General features: G+C 33.5%; 2 protein-coding genes and 1 long non-coding RNA gene across 5 annotated transcripts in view; 1 reads left to right on the top strand and 2 right to left on the bottom strand.

The window, feature by feature from the left end:
• Nucleotides 1–14,203, bottom strand: part of LOC123682297 (TBC1 domain family member 16) — a 62,918-nt gene extending 48,715 nt beyond the window's left edge. The window contains exons 1-2 of one of the 2 annotated variants that reach the window (XM_045620848.1): nt 13,958–14,203; nt 12,116–13,879 (exon numbers count right to left, since the gene is read on the bottom strand). The gene's annotated coding sequence lies outside the window, so the exon portion shown is untranslated. Of the gene's footprint in view, nt 1–5,902; nt 6,292–12,115; nt 13,880–13,957 lie in introns of those variants that run through there. The other variant, XM_045620849.1, reaches the window with a different exon arrangement.
• A 124-nt stretch (nt 14,204–14,327) lies between these two features.
• Nucleotides 14,328–15,537, top strand: LOC123682300. Of its 2 annotated transcripts, none has more exons than XR_006747809.1 (2): nt 14,328–14,963; nt 15,139–15,537. It is a non-coding gene; the product is annotated as an uncharacterized LOC123682300 (long non-coding RNA). The 2 variants fall into 2 exon arrangements; XR_006747810.1 differs by having other exon boundaries at nt 15,075–15,537.
• A 237-nt stretch (nt 15,538–15,774) lies between these two features.
• LOC123682299 (glutaredoxin-related protein 5, mitochondrial) lies at nt 15,775–16,388 on the bottom strand. Its single transcript, XM_045620851.1, has 2 exons — nt 16,063–16,388; nt 15,775–16,011 (listed from the first exon to the last, which is right to left on the bottom strand). Exons 1-2 carry the CDS (start codon nt 16,298–16,300, stop codon nt 15,839–15,841), a joined length of 411 nt encoding a protein of 136 aa, XP_045476807.1. The 5' UTR covers nt 16,301–16,388; the 3' UTR covers nt 15,775–15,838.
• Between the last annotated feature and the right edge of the window lie 3,730 nt (nt 16,389–20,118).

Genomic DNA, 20,118 nt, shown 5'->3' with positions numbered 1-20,118 from the left:
AAATTTATGTCCCTCAGTGGAAGCAGAAGGCTAAATGATAATGATGTACAGGGTGATTCACCGCGATGGCCTATTAGACGTTTATGGAAAACTAATAATAATTTTGAGCTGAAAATTTATACAATTTCTTTTTATACCGGAAACGGAGTATTACTTTGTTATTTCAAACGGCACACCCAGTATATTATTGCATTATCAGATAGCTTGGTTGATGATAATTTCAGCAATATGGCAATACTTCAGTATAAGCTCAACGGTTCATAAAGTAAAGAGATTCCTATAGATATCTTTCGAAAAGTTTTTTGGAAAAACCTAAATTTTTTATTCATTCAGTCAATTTTACGTAGGTATAAAAAGAGAGGTGTCTCAAGCAAATCCTATACTTAAAGAGTTATCGAGCAAAAACTTGAACTAAGGAAAAATGCAATTTCTCGTTGAATGGAGTAGACTATGACTTCCAGAAAACATAAAAAGAAACTAAAAAGTCGAAATTTCATGAAATGTAATAAATAATTCGTTAAGATGGTTGAAAATCCATAAGCCAATACAATTTTCAATTACGAATAATTAGGGACATTTCATGAAATGTCAAATTTAGTTATCAAAATTTCGATTTTAGTTTCTATGTTTTCCGGAAGTCATAGACCGAGTCATAGTCTACCCCACTCAGAAATTGTAGTATTTCCTCAGTTCAAGTTTTTCCTCGATAACTCTTAAATTTTTCGTATTCAGAATCAGAATAAATATTCAAAGATATATGTAACCTATTATCAAAACTGTCCCGACTGATGGCAGGAAATGGTGAAATATTTCTATTGTCTTTAAAATACTCGATTGATTTTTCGATCTGTCTACGTAGCTGCTAATTTGACGTACTAAGAGCCTCAACATCCTATGCCTATTCTACATGATTTCGCAAAACAGTAATAACATTGCTAAAATCAGAAAATGTAATGAAAATTTTGTTGGTTTATCTCATTTTAATCAATTCTTCCTCCATTAGAATGCAGATATTTAGGATGCGAAATCATCTTCTTCAGAACCCGTCATATATCAATTCTGACTTTGAAAGTAAATGGAGGAATAGATTTGATTGCGAAATATTCATCTTTTTTTACATAAGCCATAGAATTGGGCCAAACATCATAGTCGAAATCATTAAAAGCATCAGTCACACAACGAACTAAAACTACGTAAAAATGCATTTCAATAATACCCCTATGGACCACACTGGTCTATGCGAATTATCAGAAAGTTATTAAGAAGTGATAGATGCAGCCAATGAGTGTAACCAAAAACGCTCTCAAAGTGGAAAGGGGAATACGAGGGGAAATATTCAGCAAATAAGATCAATCAAATCGGGACATTCTTGTTTCCAAGACGATTTGCTAAATACCGGGGTTTATTTGAGAGTATTGATAGCAATGTTTTCATGAATTCCAAAGGAATTTCTGAAAACTTGGACAACCTTGGTATAATTGAAATATTCAGGCTTCCTCCAAGTGACTTTGGATATACTATACGAGAAATCTACAGTACAACTTTTTCGAGCAGCTGTCAATAAAGCAATAGTTGTCAACATGATAGCCAACATGATGACCAACGATCGTTAAACGGTCATGGTACCAGAAGAAGAAGAAGAAGAAGAAGTTATGAGAAATTCATTTTGATACGAGTATATTTATTAAAGCAAGCGTTAGGGGTGGAAGAGTGAAGCGTCCGTTTCAGGCGCCTCTATTTGAGAGGCGACAATTTGTCCCAATTTGCTAGCTGCCTTTTCATATTTCATACTTGATTCTCAAAAAGAACATAAGATTGTTCAGCTCTGCTGGGTTTGTCAACATTCCCTGCAATAAAAATCTCAAAACCGCCTCTACTAAGCCACCTGTATAATAAATAACACATGGCAACCAATATTAACAGACATCCCTTTGACCCTCATTGAAAGAGGGATAAAATCATTATGTATTTCACAAAGACGAACAACATTACCTTTGCTTTCGAATTATTTGGAAGCCGATGTTCACACGTTCAACAAATGGAAGATTCTAATGCCCGCCACTCACGAAGCGTTTCTTCCAGCGTTTGGTAGCAAGCGTCGAAGAGATTGTGCTTCTGCAACTAGTTACTGTTGAATGCCAAATGTTTTCAGTTGAACACATGTTTGTAATCCCAATTTTCGAAGCAATACCGACATTCTGCATGCTCTACCGCAAGTTTCTTCTTCGGAAGAAGAAAGTTCTGTATTATTATCGGAGCAGGTGGTGTTTTTTGGGGTAGAGGTCATATTGTTATTGATGCTATTTCAGAAGGGGCGCCGAAAAATTTTTCAGGCTTCTAAAGTTGACGCGCCAGCCCTGATTTTAAGGAAAAAATCACTGGACGTTTATTGAATTGTAAAGGGGAAAGTATACCATTAACGGTGAAAAGCGATATCAGACAAATAATTGCCACGTCTACGGTTGCAGCACTATATCCTTTTCATGAAATTTTTTACGACCAACTCACACGTTGAGGGTGGCTTTTCAACAATCATTCTGAATATTGTGTGAACACATATAACAATTTTGTCTGCGATAGGTGGATGATGAGCTCCTAGCACCAAGACACAACTGTCAGAGGGACATTCTGCTTTCGTGATTACTTCATGGAAAGTAATCCGAGAATACATGCAAAAAAATCAGGCCTGTTAAGGAGATCATTATCATTATTCACAGCAATAATAAAGTTCAACCTCTCAATGCAATTCCTGAAAGGTAGCACCCATAATCGCAAGGAAATTAATTACCGATAGACGGACTCTTGATAAGAACTTCCATAAAGTTGCGATAACAATTAATAACTTTATAGATCGTATGTCACGAAATCAATCATTTATTGACATTCCTACTCTTAACTACTAAATGAGAATGGAAGGAATTCACATTAATTTCGACACGTGACAAGTTCATTTTAACATTAAAAAAAAATCATTGATTAAAAAATTTCTCCAGGAATATTTATAAATACATTCTTCATTTGAAGAATAAGAATTTTCAATTATTTAATTATGTTTTAAAAGTGTTATTTTTATTTATTTTGGAAACCTTCAGAAATATCAAATTGAAAAAAAGACTTCAAATTTATTTTTATTCTATTCGACCAATCATTTCTACCTTCAAAAATATGGGTGAATAAAATAAACTCAACGCTATTCCTGCACCCTACGCCCTTGACCATTGTTCAAAAAAATTGCTATAGTTTACAGATTTCGAAAAGCTATAAAAATTTATCTAAAACTTACTATCTTTTGCGGACCTACAATCATGTAAACATTTTTTTTAGTGTCAGGAATAACCTTTCGAAATAGTTTTTTCTGGTATACCTCGTATATATTCTCTTTTTGCATAAAACTGAAAATTTTATATATCATTTTATATATATACAGGGTGTCCCGGGAAGAATGCGACAAATGGATAACATGAATGAAGGTCATCATGGAGGATTAGTATCAAGAGGTTTCAATCGCCTGAGTGCCTTCGTTTGGGATATGCAGGCCACAGGGTAATGTTCATCTTATAAATGAAATTTCACAGTTCAATAAATCTTGAACTAATAGACCAATAATTTTTAATTTTGAAGTTAACTATCGCCTTCTTTCAATATTTCTGAAATCGAATAAATCAGATCCGGAATAGGAAAATTTTAGACTTTTTCTATTTTCGTGAATATTGGATGATCCTGTATTGAAAATTATGATTTTGTTCGTTTTCGTAACCACAAAGAATTGATTCATAACAATAATTCTGAATATCTTCTTGGCACCATCTTACAGGGTTACAGGTTACATTGCCTTATGAGTGAAATTACATAATTCAATAAATCTTGAACTTGTCGGTAGGATTATTTCGAATTTTGCAGTTTGGTCACCCTTTACGAATACCTTCCTCAAATTTTCTTCAAATTAAAAAAACAGAACCGAATTAGCAAATTTTTAGACAATATTTCCGATGATATCGGATCACCCTGTGCGTTAACATTATATTATCGTATTCAGTTGAGATTTAATAATACCTTAAGCACCAATATTCATTTATAAAAGTTGCTCCCTACTGTTAATCTGTACCGCATAGACCTATTTTTTAAATGCTCCTCATAATAAATAATCCAGTATCAGATTAGGTTAGGGGATCGAGGAGGCTAAGTCACAGGTCCACCTCTGCCAATCCATCTGTTTTCAAAAGTGTTAGTCAAATATTCGCGCACTTCTCTTGAATAGTTTCCATTGGAACGTTTTCTAACAAAACAAGCAAAGTATGTTCAAAAAAATTCTTATAAATTTCACATATCACGCTATTTTCAAAAATATGAGGGCCAATCAAACGATTGTTGTATAGATACCGCGCCAAATATTTAACGAGAATCTAAGTTGGCACTTTTTTTTGAATTGCTGATCTTCTATTATCCTGAGCTCATTCGTGAAAATTATGGAAATTGTTACTTTCATCCCTAGTGAATTACGAACTGCAAAATTCGAAATAATTTTACCGAAAAGTTCAAGGTTTATTGACCTATAAAATTTCACCTATAAGGAAATGATTATCTATTGATCACCCAAGAATAGATTTAGAATGTTTGTTATGAATTAATTATTTGTGGTCACGAAAACGAAACATAATGTTCAGGTACAGGGTGATCCAATATTCACGAAAATAAGTCTAAAATTTTGCTAGTCTGGATCTGATATATTCAATTCCAGAAATATCGAAGGAGGGCGATAGTTAAGCGATATTAGTTCAAGATTCATTGAACTTTGAAATTTCACTCATAAGATGAACATCACCCTGTATATCCTGAACGAAAACACTCAGGCGATTGAAACCTAATGATACGAGTGCTCCATGATGACCTTCATTCATGGTATCCGTTTGTCGCATTCTTCCGGAACACCCTGTATATTAAATTTTATGTTTACTTGCAAAAAGTCAACTCGGTCGGTCTGTTCTTATTGGATAAGTTCTTTCAATATTCTACTAGAGTTTTTCATGGTTGTGATGATTCTATCAACACGAAATGTTCAAGTGCTCATGGATTTATATGATTTTTCTTTTTATAGGTACTGGCAAAATATCAACCTAATTTAATTTGTAGCCATGGAAATATTAAGTATTTCTGTTTCAATATTCTTCTTGAATTTTCTACAGTTTTGATTGGAGCGATGGTCATAAAAATTAGCACAAGATTTTAATTTCTACTACATTCAAATGCATATTTTCATCTCGATCGACCCTCGACATTTTTCCATTGTTCCAAATGGTCAAATTCATTATTAAATGTTGTTATAGAAATAAGCGTTTCTATAAGAAAAAGGAATTTTCATAGATTCCTACCGAAATCAAGAAAAGCTTGACGAAATAAGAGTCAATATGTGAACAATTTGTAATATATTTTCATTTGAAAATCATTTATAGAAATTCCTCCTGATATTTTTCAATATTTTCAGTAGACATCCTGCATAATTTTTAATATCAAAAAGTAAATAGTTAGACTCATAATGAAATTTGGTACCTTTATCGAAGAAATTATTCTAGTGGTTCAGGATATTGATATCTTCAATTCAATTATTCATCAGAATCATGCACATTCGATAAGAAAACAATGGAAATCTTCCAAATTAATTTTAGGCAATTCATCAAATAGAAAAATATGGTTTTGCATCGTCTACTAGATTTGGATATCCTTGATATGAAATCTGAATCGAAAAATTATATAACTTTTCACTGATGATATAGGTTTCAATTTTAAGAGCTTATAACAATACAATTGTACTTTTAATAATGAAAATCAGGATCATTCTCGTATTTGTATGCTGTATATATATACATCACCTTTAATGTAGAGGGAAATTTAAACATCTACTCACCTTTATTTTTCACAACAGAAGAGAGAAATTGCAACCTATGAAAGGAATTTTCTAATTGCAATTTTGCACAAATAAACAATCATAATGATTTTCATTCAAAATGTGACCACAGAAATCATCGGAAAATATAAAACTATTTAGACCCACCGAGGACCGACTGTTTTATTTCTGCGCCGAAGCCAGGAATCGATCGAAGAAAATGTCCGACCCAAGAATTTCCCAGCAGAGTGCTTCAGTAAGAAAAATAGGGTACACCATACAAAATGCTTATTCTCTCCAATCGGTGGACTACTTTCCGGTTGTTAACTTCACGATATGTAAAAATATTTAAGGTTTATCGGCTACGATAATAGAATGCTGCTTTATGAAAATCCCTTTTATTGTTAGGAATAAATGAGTCTGCGGTTGAGATAATAACTACCTACCAACGGAAACGAATGTTCTCCATAGATGTCACTGGAGTTATTATCTAGATTCTGTATGGTGTTTTCGTAAAACTCAGATGATCCAGAGAAGTTATGCTAGATATCTTGTTCTTGTGTAGTATTCTAAATAATACATAATAAATCAGTAGAATTTATGAAAAAATTAACGTGGCTGATTAGGGAAGATTAAACCCACAAAATATAATTTTCTGTTTGCACTGTATACATTTTTAACTTTAAAATTGGGGGATTTCATTGTGGTTTGAAAAGTTACAGTGAGAGACCAGATACAGGGTGTTCCTAAATTCATGCTCGTATAAAATTAAGATGGGTCTTTCCTATAACAAAATGTCTCAGCCCACCCCTTTCCGAGATAACATCCCTAACAGGTGATGACTAAAATTCAGTTTGATTTTTTTTTCTTATATTCCGATAAAGCTAGAAACTTGAAATTCTGTAATCATCATGCACTCGCAAAAGATTCAACACGGGTATTTTTTCAATATTCTTATTACATTATCCGGGAGTGAAATTAGAAACCCTTACTTCATTTCATATTAAATCTTCTTTTCGAAATGAAAAGTTACAGAGTTTTAGAATAGTCGGCTGCTGTCACAGGTATTGGCCTGACGATCATTTCTATAAAGTAGCTAATTTCATGTGGGTATTGCTCAGCCAATATCACTATGTCTATGTATTCGCATTGAGTAAACACGGTGGCAGCAGCCTACTATTCTAAAACTTTGTAATTGAAAATACTAAGGCTCAAATAATTACAAGATCAGCAAAAATGTAATTTGACGCAATTTCTGAAACAAGGATGTTGAAAGTACTGATACGGAATGGATATGAAATAAGGTTAGAAATAATATGAATATGGTCCCATTTGTATCTTCAAACGTGCCGCAATAACGTTCAAAGGTGCCGCAATTGAGTCATAAATGTTACTGTCGTGCGTCGGCAAGTGATTCTCTGCTTACCCCGATTTCCAAGAGTTTTTTTGCGCTTCATAAATCTTGTCGGTATCTCTTTGACAAACCATCCATTTTTGTGTGAAGTGTGGCTTCTTTGATGGGTGCACACATCCGACTTTTGCAGTTGCGACACCGTTGCGGTGTCGTACTTGCGGGCTGTGATACAAAATATTTTATTGGTATTCAACTAATGTTAAATGAATATAATTTAAGCACGCATTCCACCATTGTAACAATTTTTGACATGATGCTGTAGTAACATCTAGAATCGAACCAATTTTTTATTACAATCATACCTCAAACTTTGGCTTTTTGCATTTCAAAGCACGTTGAAACCAAATCTGCAATAAAAAATTAGTTTATCTGCCTTACGCAAGCCTTTTAGTCCGTCGAGAAAGGGGGGGCGAGAGTGATTTTCCCCGGGTCCGTGATTTTTGGGAGCCTGTAATTTTCAGATTTCCGTTAACAATTCCTGAGTGATTCTTTTTTACTTATCCCATGAAACATAATAAAACGTTGAATATTTATTTTACGTCGGGGCCCTCCGCCTACCCTCAACATTATCTATTTCTGTTATTCTGGTCTAATGATGTTTTGAGTTACCTACTCAATACGATGTTTATGATGCAGTCTCTTGGAACGGATGGCAATAAAAATAGACAATTATGAAAGAATAATAACACGTGCATGAGAAATATTTCCTCTTTGTTGGTACTTTGGAAAAATGGACCTGAAACATAATGATCTTCGATAAAAGCAGGCCTACTTGCCAATATATTGCCTATTTTGTATATCATAAGAAATATTTAGCTTGGTTGGAAAATCATAGTAATGGATTATTAAAATTGGAGGTACAAAGGAATATGAGAGATTCCTTGGATATCTAATAAAAAAAGGGCCTATAAATATGGGCCTCTAACGCTTGGTTTTCGAGATACAGAGTGTTTCCTGTAAGTTTTTTTGTGATGTTTATACCAGTTTATCGAATCTTTATTCATCTTCGCTAGTCGTTACAAATAATAATACCTAATAATAATAAATTTTATTCATCCTGATAATATATACATAATAACAATAAATTCCATATAAAATGCGGTAAATGAGTATCAAAACTTAAAATAAATGTATTCATCACAGTTCACTAACTAAACTCTACTACTAAAACTCACTGTTTGTGCCTCTAATATTAGTAATATCACTAGTGCAAATGGATGGCTATTTTCATATAGCATTTATTTATTGCTTTTCTTTGATTTATTCACTTCTCCGTTTACAAATTTTGACTATTTCATAAAAAGACCCACAATTTCTTTAAAATTTACATAGTAATTATAGGAATTCCCCTGTTTCAAAATAAAATGTCTTCTCAAATTGTATATAAATACATATATTCGTTTTTATCTTTCTTGTGTTATTTAATTGGGGTAAAACATAACTGATAACTTTTTATAATATTCGCCATCTTTTGTAGCCCACATATGTAATTTTTTTTTAAATCAGAAGTCCAACTAAATCAGTGTAAGGTTATCCTTGTATTCAATATCTATTCTATTCTTCTATGAATACAGTTCTTAAATATTTTTGCAAATGGTGTTTTGATTGGCAGCTACTCGATCTACCATTCCCAAAATACCAGTACCTTTTAGCTTTTGAGTTTCTAAAAGCTTCAATCAGCCTCCCCCCCCCCAAAAAAGTGGGGCCTGGATCCGCGCCTGGGCAAATAGCAGCAAGTTCAACACGAAGGAAAAAACGGGAAAAATTCCAATACTCATGAAGGGAAGCCAAGTGCCCAAAAAAAAAATAGAATTGTTTGCGGATTCGCTGGAAGAACAGTTCAAGCCAAATCCCAAAAACACATCAATTTGGTCAATAAAATAGGAAATGATCGAACTTATGACCACACTGGAATCGAATACAACTCAGTAAAAGTACCTTTGGAAGAAGTAAAGGAAATAGTTTCTCAATTGAAGAATAGAAAAGCCCCAGGAGCAGATGGCATTCGGAGAAACTGATATACCGAAGGCTTGGCAGTTTCGTTGAAGAGAAAAGGATCATACCTGATCAACAGTTTGGATTCCGAAAAGAACATTCGACGATTCAACAATTGATTAGAATAACAGAAGACATAAAGGAACAAATGAACTGGTCGACAAATACCGGAGCTGCATTCTAAGACATAGAAAAGGCCTTTGATAAAATGTGGCAAGCAGCATTAATATACAAGATGAAAATTTCAGAGTAAACTTATTCAGGTAATCCAATCATACCTGAACAATAGAAAGGTCAGGATTAACATAGATGGAACCAGAAAAATAGAAGCAGGCGTTCCTCAAAGATCGGTTCTAGGAACACTGCTTTTCAATATATTTTTGAGCGACATCCTTTATCCAGGAAATACAAAGACAGCATAATTTGCAGATGACACTACTGTCTACCACTCAACTAGACAGAAGAAAGCTATAAGAAATAAACTACAAAAAGAATTGGATCGATTATTAGTATATTTCAAGAAAAGGAGAATTAGAATAAACCCTAAGAAGACAGTAGCAGTATATTGTGATGCCAAGAATAGGAAAGACACACCTGAAGAACTCAACATTGAAGGAAAAAGATTGAGTGGAAAAGGGAAGCCAGATACCTGGGAATAATTTCGGACAAACAACTCAACACTAATAGACAAATTGAAGAAAACAAGAAGAAAGCGAGACAATTCCACGAACACCTCTACCCTCTACTAAACCGAAGTAGCAAGCTGTCACTGAAAAATAATTAATTATTAAATATGTGCTTCTCCCAAATATAACATACGCAGGGCCGATCTGGTGCAACGAAGGAAGCCAGAAGTATAACAAAGTACAAAGCACCATTAACACAGTGGATAAGGTCAGCCATTAGTAGCTCCATGGTAGATGAGAAACGAGCAAATTAGGAAAGAACTGAAAATTGAAACAATTAAAGAAACAAACAGAGAAAATTATAGAAACGATAAAATACCACTCAAACAATGAGCTGAAAAGAGTTTTGAAAATACCAGTAAAGGTCGATTCATATTATCCGACAAATATCATTTGATGCGTTTCATACGAAGTAATTAATTCACACCGATCTTGTCATTCGCCATCCGTTCTGTTCAATATTCCCCGAGAGAATATTTTGTTTGATGTCGTATGCGCGGAGTATGAACGAGTCGGAACGTGTCTGCACGGATAATGTGAATCAGCCGGAAGTTCCGCTTAGTTCTGAAACATGTAATTTTCGTTGGTAATGGATTCCGAAAAATTAATATGTTTAGTGCATGAGCAGGAAATTCTAAATAATCTAAATTCTAAATCACAGATTGTATCATGATACTATAATGAAAAGGAAAAATTTGGAGGGCAATTGCCGACAAATTGAAACAAGATGGTTGTGTTTTTGAATATTGGGTGTGCTAAACCTTCTTACTAACTTTTCTCTTGTTATATCTTCATCCAGTAATAATGCAATAGCGCATAGTTTTTCACGTGAAAGTTTTAAGATTTTCTCGCACCTCAATTTATCCAATGCCTGAATCAAACTGAAAAGCTCCTTGAATGAGTATATGAACGCGCTCTCCGTTCCGACAATCAATTCTCTTGGTGTCTGAAACGATAAGTGTCGGTCGTCGGATAATATGAATCTACCTTATTAGGAGATCAGACAAGATGTCTTAGCTAACAAAAACAGAAAAATTGGAGAAAACGTGTCAACAACACAGAGAGTGTTGATTGACTGTCTCGGAACGCGCAGACAGTCGACAGAAATTTAGACTATTATTGAAAATCAAAATAAATTACATATGTATGAACAATACGCACTATTAGTGATGACGTCACATACCGCCATTTTAGTTCTCCTGTCAGTATGCGGAATCCAAACCTCGATCCAAACAAACAAATTATTATTCAAATTAGTACGTTGTCGTTGAAGAAATTAGCTTATTTTGATAAATAAGATTATTTAAGGAACGATTTTACTATTAATTGATAGACAGAAGGAACGAGATTAATGCCAGTAGGTTCGAACTTGAAGTTCAACTAATGAACACGGCTTTTTACAAAATCTGTCTATCAATTAATACTGAAATCGTTCCTCAAATACTCTTATTCATGAAAATAACCCAATTCCTTCAACGGCACTGTACTAATTTGAATGACAATTCATTTGTTTGGATTCCGAACACTGACAGGAGAACCAAAAATGGCGGTGTGTGACGTCACACTAATAGAGCGTATAGTAGAAGAACGGAAACTCGAGACATGAGGCATATGGAATAAGTTCCGGTCCTCTATAATTTAAAAACAAACGATCAAAAAGACAGCATCTCACCTCTCCGCGAAGGTGTGAGAGGGTGTCTTACATGGATAAGTAGGTGTCTTAGGCCTTAGGCAGAGATCGCTGGATAGCCTAACCGATGAGTCCACCAGCGATCTCGGGACTAAACACAAAACCCCTAAGAGGGCGCACCTATAACTTGGCTCGAAAACAATTCGCCAAAGTACCTCCATTTAGGAACACCTATATACTAGTAACTATTATAGTAATATATAAGGTGTTCCTAAATTAGAGGTACAAACGAACAAATGATAGATTCATTGAATACTTTTAAATCAAAAAAAATCTATAAACATGGGCCAGCAAACAAGGCTTTGTTTTCGTGATAAAACGGTTTTTCTTTGTAGCTCTACTTTTTTTGTGTTGATTATACGATTATAAACTCGAGTTTATATGAATCATTGCAGATCGGGAAAAAATAAGCATCACGAATAATAATTAATTAATTCATCACAGCTTACCAACTGGATTTTAATGATGATTCGGATTGCCCCGAGTACGAGAGAATTGTTTGTAATTGTTTTTTCGAAACCGGTAGCAGATGCGACAAACTGCAAGAAACCAGAAAGTTTAGTACCAAATGAAAGTTATTCTTCATATTTTTGAATTACCAGTGAGCCACCAAGAAAAATTCTGGAGAAAATAGCGGACATCGTTCTAGAAAAAATATCAACCTTTATAGATATGCTACTGAAATTGACATTCACATGATGTAAACGTTAAATTGGAATATCTATGCCAGATTCCAATCAAATATCTTTTGAAATGCAGATTTCATAAGAAATAAACTTGAACAATCAAACCTTAACACCCTTTATCTCGAAAACAAAGCGTTTGCCCATATTTATAGGTCTTTTTTTCCTTAAAATTTTCCAAAGAATGTTTCATTTTTCTTTGTACTTCTAATTAAGGAACATCCTGTTGTATAGGAGCATCCAAAGTGTTGTTGTTTCCTATGCCTCAAATTATGTTATGTTAGTTTATAAATTTCAGTTCAATCCGTAGGGTATTTTTTTCAATTAAGTAAAAATTTTTCATATAATGGATTTTGCTCAATAACAAATTTAACCAAGATATTCTAACCTTGAGATTTTCAAATCTATCACATTCCGTTTTAGATTTATATAACCGTTGGACAACAGCATCGAATTTAATTACTGAACTTGGTTCCTAGTCGTTTGAATCAAAAGCATTATATTTGACAATTTAGTCGGCCAAATGGTTTTAATGATATCAATATTGTTGTAAACTAAGGTCTGTAATAAATTAAACAACTCTTCATTGATTACAGCTCCCTGTTATTGTCAAATTCTCTCCAATTTCCACAAGAATGCACAGATATTTTAACTCCTGATATTTATTATACAATTTCTATCAATGTATATTTAACTATTTATTTAGGTAACTTTCTTCTAATGGATTCTCATTATTTTTATCTGATTCAATAAATTGTTGATTTCTTGCAATTCAATATTAGGAATAAAAATGAATTTCATAATTGTAGATAACCATCATGATACATGTACTTCCATTCAACCTGGTCTTTTTGTAGTTTAACTAATTGAATTATTTATAGATATATTAGACAGCTTAAAAAGTATATCCAAATCAATTCATTCATGAATATAAAAGTAATTAGTTCATACATTCCTAGCTAATATTATCTGAATTATTTTCAGAAGAGCACTATTGCGAGGTAGCTACTCAAAATGTGTTCATAAATCAATAAATCAGGATCTACTGATTAAATTTGGAACCACAATTTAATCGATAATTGAAAATTATAGATGTAGTTTATGAGCCATCATCATTAATTGAGGAACCACTTCTCACCAGAATACTTGTTAGTTTTTTAATTGTGAACATGAATACAAAATATTCAATAAAAAAATAACATTAATCTTTAGCAGTTACAGACTAGATGTGTCAATGAAAAGACAATTAAAGGCATAATTGTTATCAAGTCAACAGTAAAAAAGGACAATATCCTCATATTTTTCTGTTTTATTTTTTTTCAGGCAATAAATGAAGCTGGAATCATTATTGCAGAATTTACCATTCCCAACTAAATTCATTCTCAATATGTATCAAACTAGTTTATCCTGGGTAGGCACAATTACATTTTTGGTTTTTTTTTTCATAGACTTTTTTAAAACTTTCATTAGATTATCTGTTTTATTAAAAACCATCTCTATCACCTGCAAACTATGAGTCATTTCGTTGATCTGAAATATAAAACATCAATAAAAATTATGTAACTTTGCTTTTAAATAATTATGCTTTTCTACAATAAAAAAATATACCATTTGGTTATATTCGTTCAAACGCAAACGTTTTTGATAAGCGTTGTAGAGAACTTTACTTTCGAATAAGAATGCAATAACTAGTAGTAAACTGCAGAACATAAAAATATTATTAGTCTGAAAAAAACGTCGAACATATATCATCCCAATAATATTCGGTCATTTTCACAGTAATTATTAACTTTTTTTTTAGAAGTTGTCAGTGTTTATACAACTGTTTGACAGATAAGTGTACCACATCTGTAATCTTAAACTCTGTCAACAGTGTCGACTGTCGATTGTCAACTTGGTCGCTTGGATTTCGAAACTAGATTTAGAAGGCTATGGATTTCCTTGAAATCTGAAAGCATTCCACTATATTTTTTCGTTATAGAACCTGAATTCCAATTTATGAAATAATTACTGTATGCGTCCGTTCGTAACAGTGTTACCAATGCTACTTCAATGAGAAATCCGAATTCTATGTCAAAAATTTTGAAAAATTCCGTGCCATCTGAAAAAAAATCCGCCAGTTCATAGAACCATATATTATTTAAAAAACTCAAAAAATTGGATATTTTCCATGGGCTCGAGTTAAAGAAAACATTTGACAGGCTCTTTCTGGTTTACAACGAATGCCCAATATTAATTTAACAATATTTGCAATATGCAAGACATATATCTCATTGATTTTGTTCAATTCTTAGGTCTTAGGACTGCTGCATAAATCCACCAAAAGTTGGCTTGCTAGTGTTATTTCTTAGTTCTTAGGAAACGTGCTTAAACGCCATAGACCTAATTTGATATTAGGTCTATGTTAAACGCCCTCATTGATTTGTTATCGTTCAATTCTTAGTCCTTAGGTACGGCGCATAAACTCACCATTAGTCCTTAGGAATGGTGGATAAACCCACCATAACGCAAAATATATTTGCATAAGATTGTATAATATACTACATACCTAAGTATTTAATCGATTTAACTGGTGTAAAAAACTTTAAAATTGAAATCACAAAACTTATCGTAGGTAGATATTGAACCATATTCTATTAAGGAATATTGAATAATTTGTTATATTCTTTCTTCTTTCTATTTTCTCTTTTCATTTGTGTGTAATACATTGATTTTGGAAATAAAGTTTATGTTATGTTATTAAATTGATATGTTTTGTCATTTTCATGATAAAAAATTGGTTTTGGCAGTTGAGGGCTCTGTAGAACAACCATTTATTACCAACTCAGAAACTCAGATTACAAAGTTTTTGGAAATATATGTAGACGATACACTGAAATGAAAAGAACATATTTTTAAGCTAGGGTATAGCTTGGCTTTGGACTGTTATTCCTTAAGTGTACTGACGAGATATCTGGATAAGATCTCCATGAAGTTTTGATATGGAATCATGTTTATAGGCATACTCCTGAAGCAATTCAAATATGCAATCTCCAGAAAAGGGCATTCAGAATCATTCTCAATCTAGGATACACAAACATGTAGAAAAAAAATTTAGTAATAATGGAATACTGACTGCTATGGCGATGTACTTACAGGAATATCTGATTTTTGTTTTCAAAAACAGGAATAAATTTTAATTGAAGTCATCCAAGATATTATAGAACTCAAACAATTCCCTCATTTCCTTATTGTATTTACAACATGTCTGTTCTAAGTTAATGATTTCATAAAACTTTTATCGTGATTTACCTGATCGAATCATTTCTAGATTTCAAACTACAATCAACCAGACAGGGATTAATTTTATATACAATGGTCACTACAAGAAAGCTTTTTCTTCGCATATAGGTAGATTGAAAATTTATAAAGATTCATACAAAAACTGCAAGGACTAAATCAATTTAATTTAAGGAACAAACTTCTAATTCATGCTAGTAATTAGTAAACTCATTTTTCTTCTTTACTACTTTGCTTCAAGGCACTGTTTATGCCAACTTTTTCTAGAGTTTCAATTAATTCACCACTCCGATGCATATTTAAAAGAATATCACAACCACCAACAAGCTCTCCATTTATGTAAAGCTGTGGAAATGTGGGCCAATTAGAGAATTCTTTCAATCCTGGAATGATAATAGGATAACGATAGCTTATTTTGAAGTTTCACTTTCTACCTTGTCTCAACGAATCATCCTCTAAAACATCATGAGATTCGTATTCTACGCCGTGCATTCTCAAAATTTGTACAACAGCATTACTGAAACCACACTGTGGTTGTTCAGGAACTCCTTTCATAAATAGGACTACTTTAGATTTTGTAACTAGATTTTTGAGTTTTGAATTGCTTTCTGTGCAGAAGAATTTAAGGTATGTATTAGATGTAACAAGAAGTCTTCTAGTTATAGTATTCATTATTTATAAAGGATTCAGCAATAGAATATAGAGCTAATAAAATTATCCACAGATACCATATTTCCGTAAAATATTAGGTTATCTTTGTTAATACCATAGAAAACTCTAAAGTTTAGACACCTCAGAATATAGATGAAAATATATAGTCTTGATTCTTAAAAACAATATGAGGTTGGTCCGGTTTGCTGCGTTTATCAACATTCCCTGCAATAACAATCTCCAACCCGTCTTCACTAAGCCGCCTGTTCAATAAATAACACATGGCAACCCAACCAATATAAGCAGTATTGCCTATTACCCTAATTGAATGAGGGATGGAATGTATTTCACAAAGACGAAAAACAACACTTCGAATTACGTGGAAGTTGTTTACACATTCAACATATTGGAAAATTCCTACCATTCTGCATTCGAAACTAGTTACTGATAAATGCGTAATATTTTCAGCTGAACAAATGTTTTTTTAATCCCATTTAGTTTTCAAAGCTGTGCATGCGTTAAGGCGGCCACTCACCAGGCTACCATGTTCGAGCGTTCGGATAATTTTACAGTCGGGCAACTCGGGACACGACCGCACGACTGTAAATCAGAGAATGAACTTGACTCCTTGACTGCCCGACTGGAATCTCTTGGACGCTTGCCGTTCAAAGTCTCGAAAAAACGCTTCGTGAGTGGCGGGCTTTACTGCCCTTTGTATTTTGTGGTGTAATTGGTAATCTTTCATCGATCGTACGAATCTTGTGAATGTGAGAATCAGATATATTACTCACGCATTGTTCATCGGCGTCGAACAAGTCCAGGAATTTATTGTAGGTAAAAATGTCCGAAAAAAAAGAAACCCAGTGGAAACGACTTTAGATAGAAGCGATTAGCAAAAACGCTATAGAAACCAAAAATGGCGAATTATCATCGGGGCTGATGTTTTTTGTTGGAGGGGGGGGGGGTGTTTATTGATACTTTTTCAGTAGGGGCGCCAAAAAATTCTTTGCTTCAGGCGACAAAATTGCTCGAGCCGGCCCTGGACAACCAGTTTATCAAAATTTTTCAATAAGTCCATCAACTCCATATTTTAGAAAAATCTGACTACTTAATAATGTGCAGAATTATAAAAAAACATTAATAGGTGAAATATTTGATTTTTGTTTCTGCAAACATTATCATTACATCATGGAGATACAACCAACAAACAAAAACTTTATTCACCAAAAATCATCACTACATCTTGTTCACTTGAACTTATGTACTTATGAACTTTTCCCAATTTCATATTGGAAAAAGTTCATAAGTAGGTACATAAGTTCATTTCCACCCACAGTCATGTATTTGTTGAAATCAATAAAAGGTTAAAAACAATGTGATTATACATCTCAACTTGTTCCATCCACCACATCTCATTGTTCAAATTCATATTGAAAGAAGTGTAAGAGCGTTTTCTAGTTGGATAATTTTTATACAGTGTACAGGGAATAATTTTAACTACAATTGCCGGTTTAAAGGTTTCACAACCACATAAATCCAGTTGAAAAGGTAAATCCAATTATAACGATTTAATATAAATTCAGTAATTTTTCGTCTTGATCTATCTGGTTGCTTCTTTCTGGAGAATAATTTTATGTAGAGTAGATTTTAATTATTTAATTATTTTTTTTATCAACCACCGTTTTATGGGGTTTGAGCAAACTTCATCCGGACACATTATATTATTTTTTTTTATTCACACAGTTGTGGGATTCACCAGGTTACCCGGACTCGTGAGCCGAGGGCAATCTTGCTAGTTACTCATGGTGGATTTATGCACCAGTCCTAAGAAGAACTAAAACTAAACCTAAGACCTAAGAATTGAATGCTAATAAATCAATGAGGGCGTTTATGCACGTTTCCTAAGAACTAACACTAGCAGGCCAACCGTTAACTAAGAACTAGGGATGTGTCGTTCACGAACGAACGGGGGAAGACCCGGGTCTTCAGAACGAATGGTTCGATCGGGTCGTCTCTTTGAAAATGATTCGTTCGTTCGAACCGATCCGAATGAGCCAAACTTTCACATTCAGTTCATTCAATCTGAGGATCTTTTAGGACCCAAAGATACATAGAATGGTTCGTTATCCGAGCCTAGGTAGATGGGTTTCGGTTTGGACTGACCTTAAAGGAACATAATTATGGTAGTAATAAAAAACATCCATTTCGCAAATGAATCATCGGCTCGGCACTTGGCACCCGGTTTTGAAGAAAGATGATAGATAGTAAAAGAAACTGGGCTCTGTAATTGCACTCTCTTAGATGCACCAATTATTATTTCTTGAAAAGAACTAAACCTAAGAATTCAGTGGCGTTTATGCACTCTCTTGAGTCTCTTGTTAGTTCTTAGTTAAGGCATGCGCACGTGCTCGAACTACTTTGTATTTGTTCTATACTTTGATGTTTGACATTGATATTTATTGCAAAAAAAATTAAATTTCATTTTTTCAAATACACCTAATACTTTTCATCGATAAACACGAATAAAGAACATAAAATGATAGAAACTGGTACTCGTTAATATTGAATTTCTATGCAGCACACGCACACTTCTATATTTTACCTGAGCCCTTAGTTAACAGTTGGCCTGCTAGTCGCTAGTGTTAGTTCTTAGGAAACGTGCATAAACGCCCTCATTGATTTGTTAGCATTCAATTCTTAGGTCTTAGGTTTAGTCTTAGTTCTTAGGACTGGTGCATAAATCCACCATTAAACTCAATAGGGATACACAACCTGTCGGATTATGCCAACCGTCCAGTATTACAGCCTTCTGCATCCATGCTATTGTATTTGGAGGCAGGTTGAGTTCTTCTATGTGTGCGGACCTTTTTCGGTGGACCAGCCCGTTGGCGCTTATGATCAAGGGAAGTATTGTGACTGACTTCAACTTCCAAATGTCTCTGATCTGATGGGCGAGGACGTTATATTTTGTCATCTTCTCCCCATATGCCTTTGCCAAGTTGTTGTCCAGAGGCACCGAAAAGTCGATGATATGTGCGGTTTTCTTGGTCTTATTCCACATCATCAAAAATTGTGAACAAAATTTGATCATAACTTTCGATTTTCAAATTAGTACCCTATTTTTTTATGATTGCGTTGGATTCTACAGAGAAAAGTGAGGGTATTGTCCAAACATGATTATGCTCTCAAATTCAATAATTCAAGAGTTATTCGAGATTTTATGAATTTATGTATACGTAGGGTCAATTTCATTAATCTGTTTCTAGAGTGCATTTAAAAGCAGTATTCTATGATCATAGAAATTAAAATATGCAATCATTTCAAAGTGACAGGTGCATAGATAAACTGGTAAGATTATTTTGTCTATGGACAGGTGTATTCATTATTGAAGTATTTTGTAGTAGATTATAATTTCACGAAATGAATCCCCGATTTTCAAATAACGAAATTCTGGATCTATTCCATATCCACGGTGAATGCAACAGAATTGTTTCTAGAACTTGTCGAGCATTCAATCAGAAAGATCCACATTTACCACCAATTATCGAGAAGATATTTCGTAAATTTAAAATGTATTCTACCGCCTTTTTATATGTATAGAATATTTATCAACTTTATAGAGGACAAGAGTGCTGCATGATTTTATCTCATATGGTACAGATTTTGTTTCTAGGTAGGAATTTCAGTATAATAGATATTCACAAAGTATGAAACATCCTTTCAAGATTTCTCATTTAAATGATGAAGATGAGGAAATTTCTCATCTAATATTCGATGAGTTCTACCAATAATTTTATTGCATTCATCGTGAATATAGAATTCCATATTCTCGATGAATG

Source organism: Harmonia axyridis, chromosome 6, assembly GCF_914767665.1.
Source record: "Harmonia axyridis chromosome 6, icHarAxyr1.1, whole genome shotgun sequence".
NCBI lineage: Eukaryota > Metazoa > Arthropoda > Insecta > Coleoptera > Coccinellidae > Harmonia > Harmonia axyridis.
The sequence above is the reverse complement of the archived record's forward strand: the minus strand, read 5'-3'. Positions and strand labels throughout refer to the sequence as shown.

Coding starts and splice junctions, on each gene's coding strand:
- LOC123682299 (XM_045620851.1), bottom strand. CDS start 16,300: ATGAATACTATAACTAGAAGACTTCTTGTTACATCTAATACATACCTT. Junction 16,012..16,062: donor GGATGATTCGTTGAGACAAG/GTAGAAAGTGAA, acceptor TTATCATTCCAG/GATTGAAAGAATTCTCTAAT.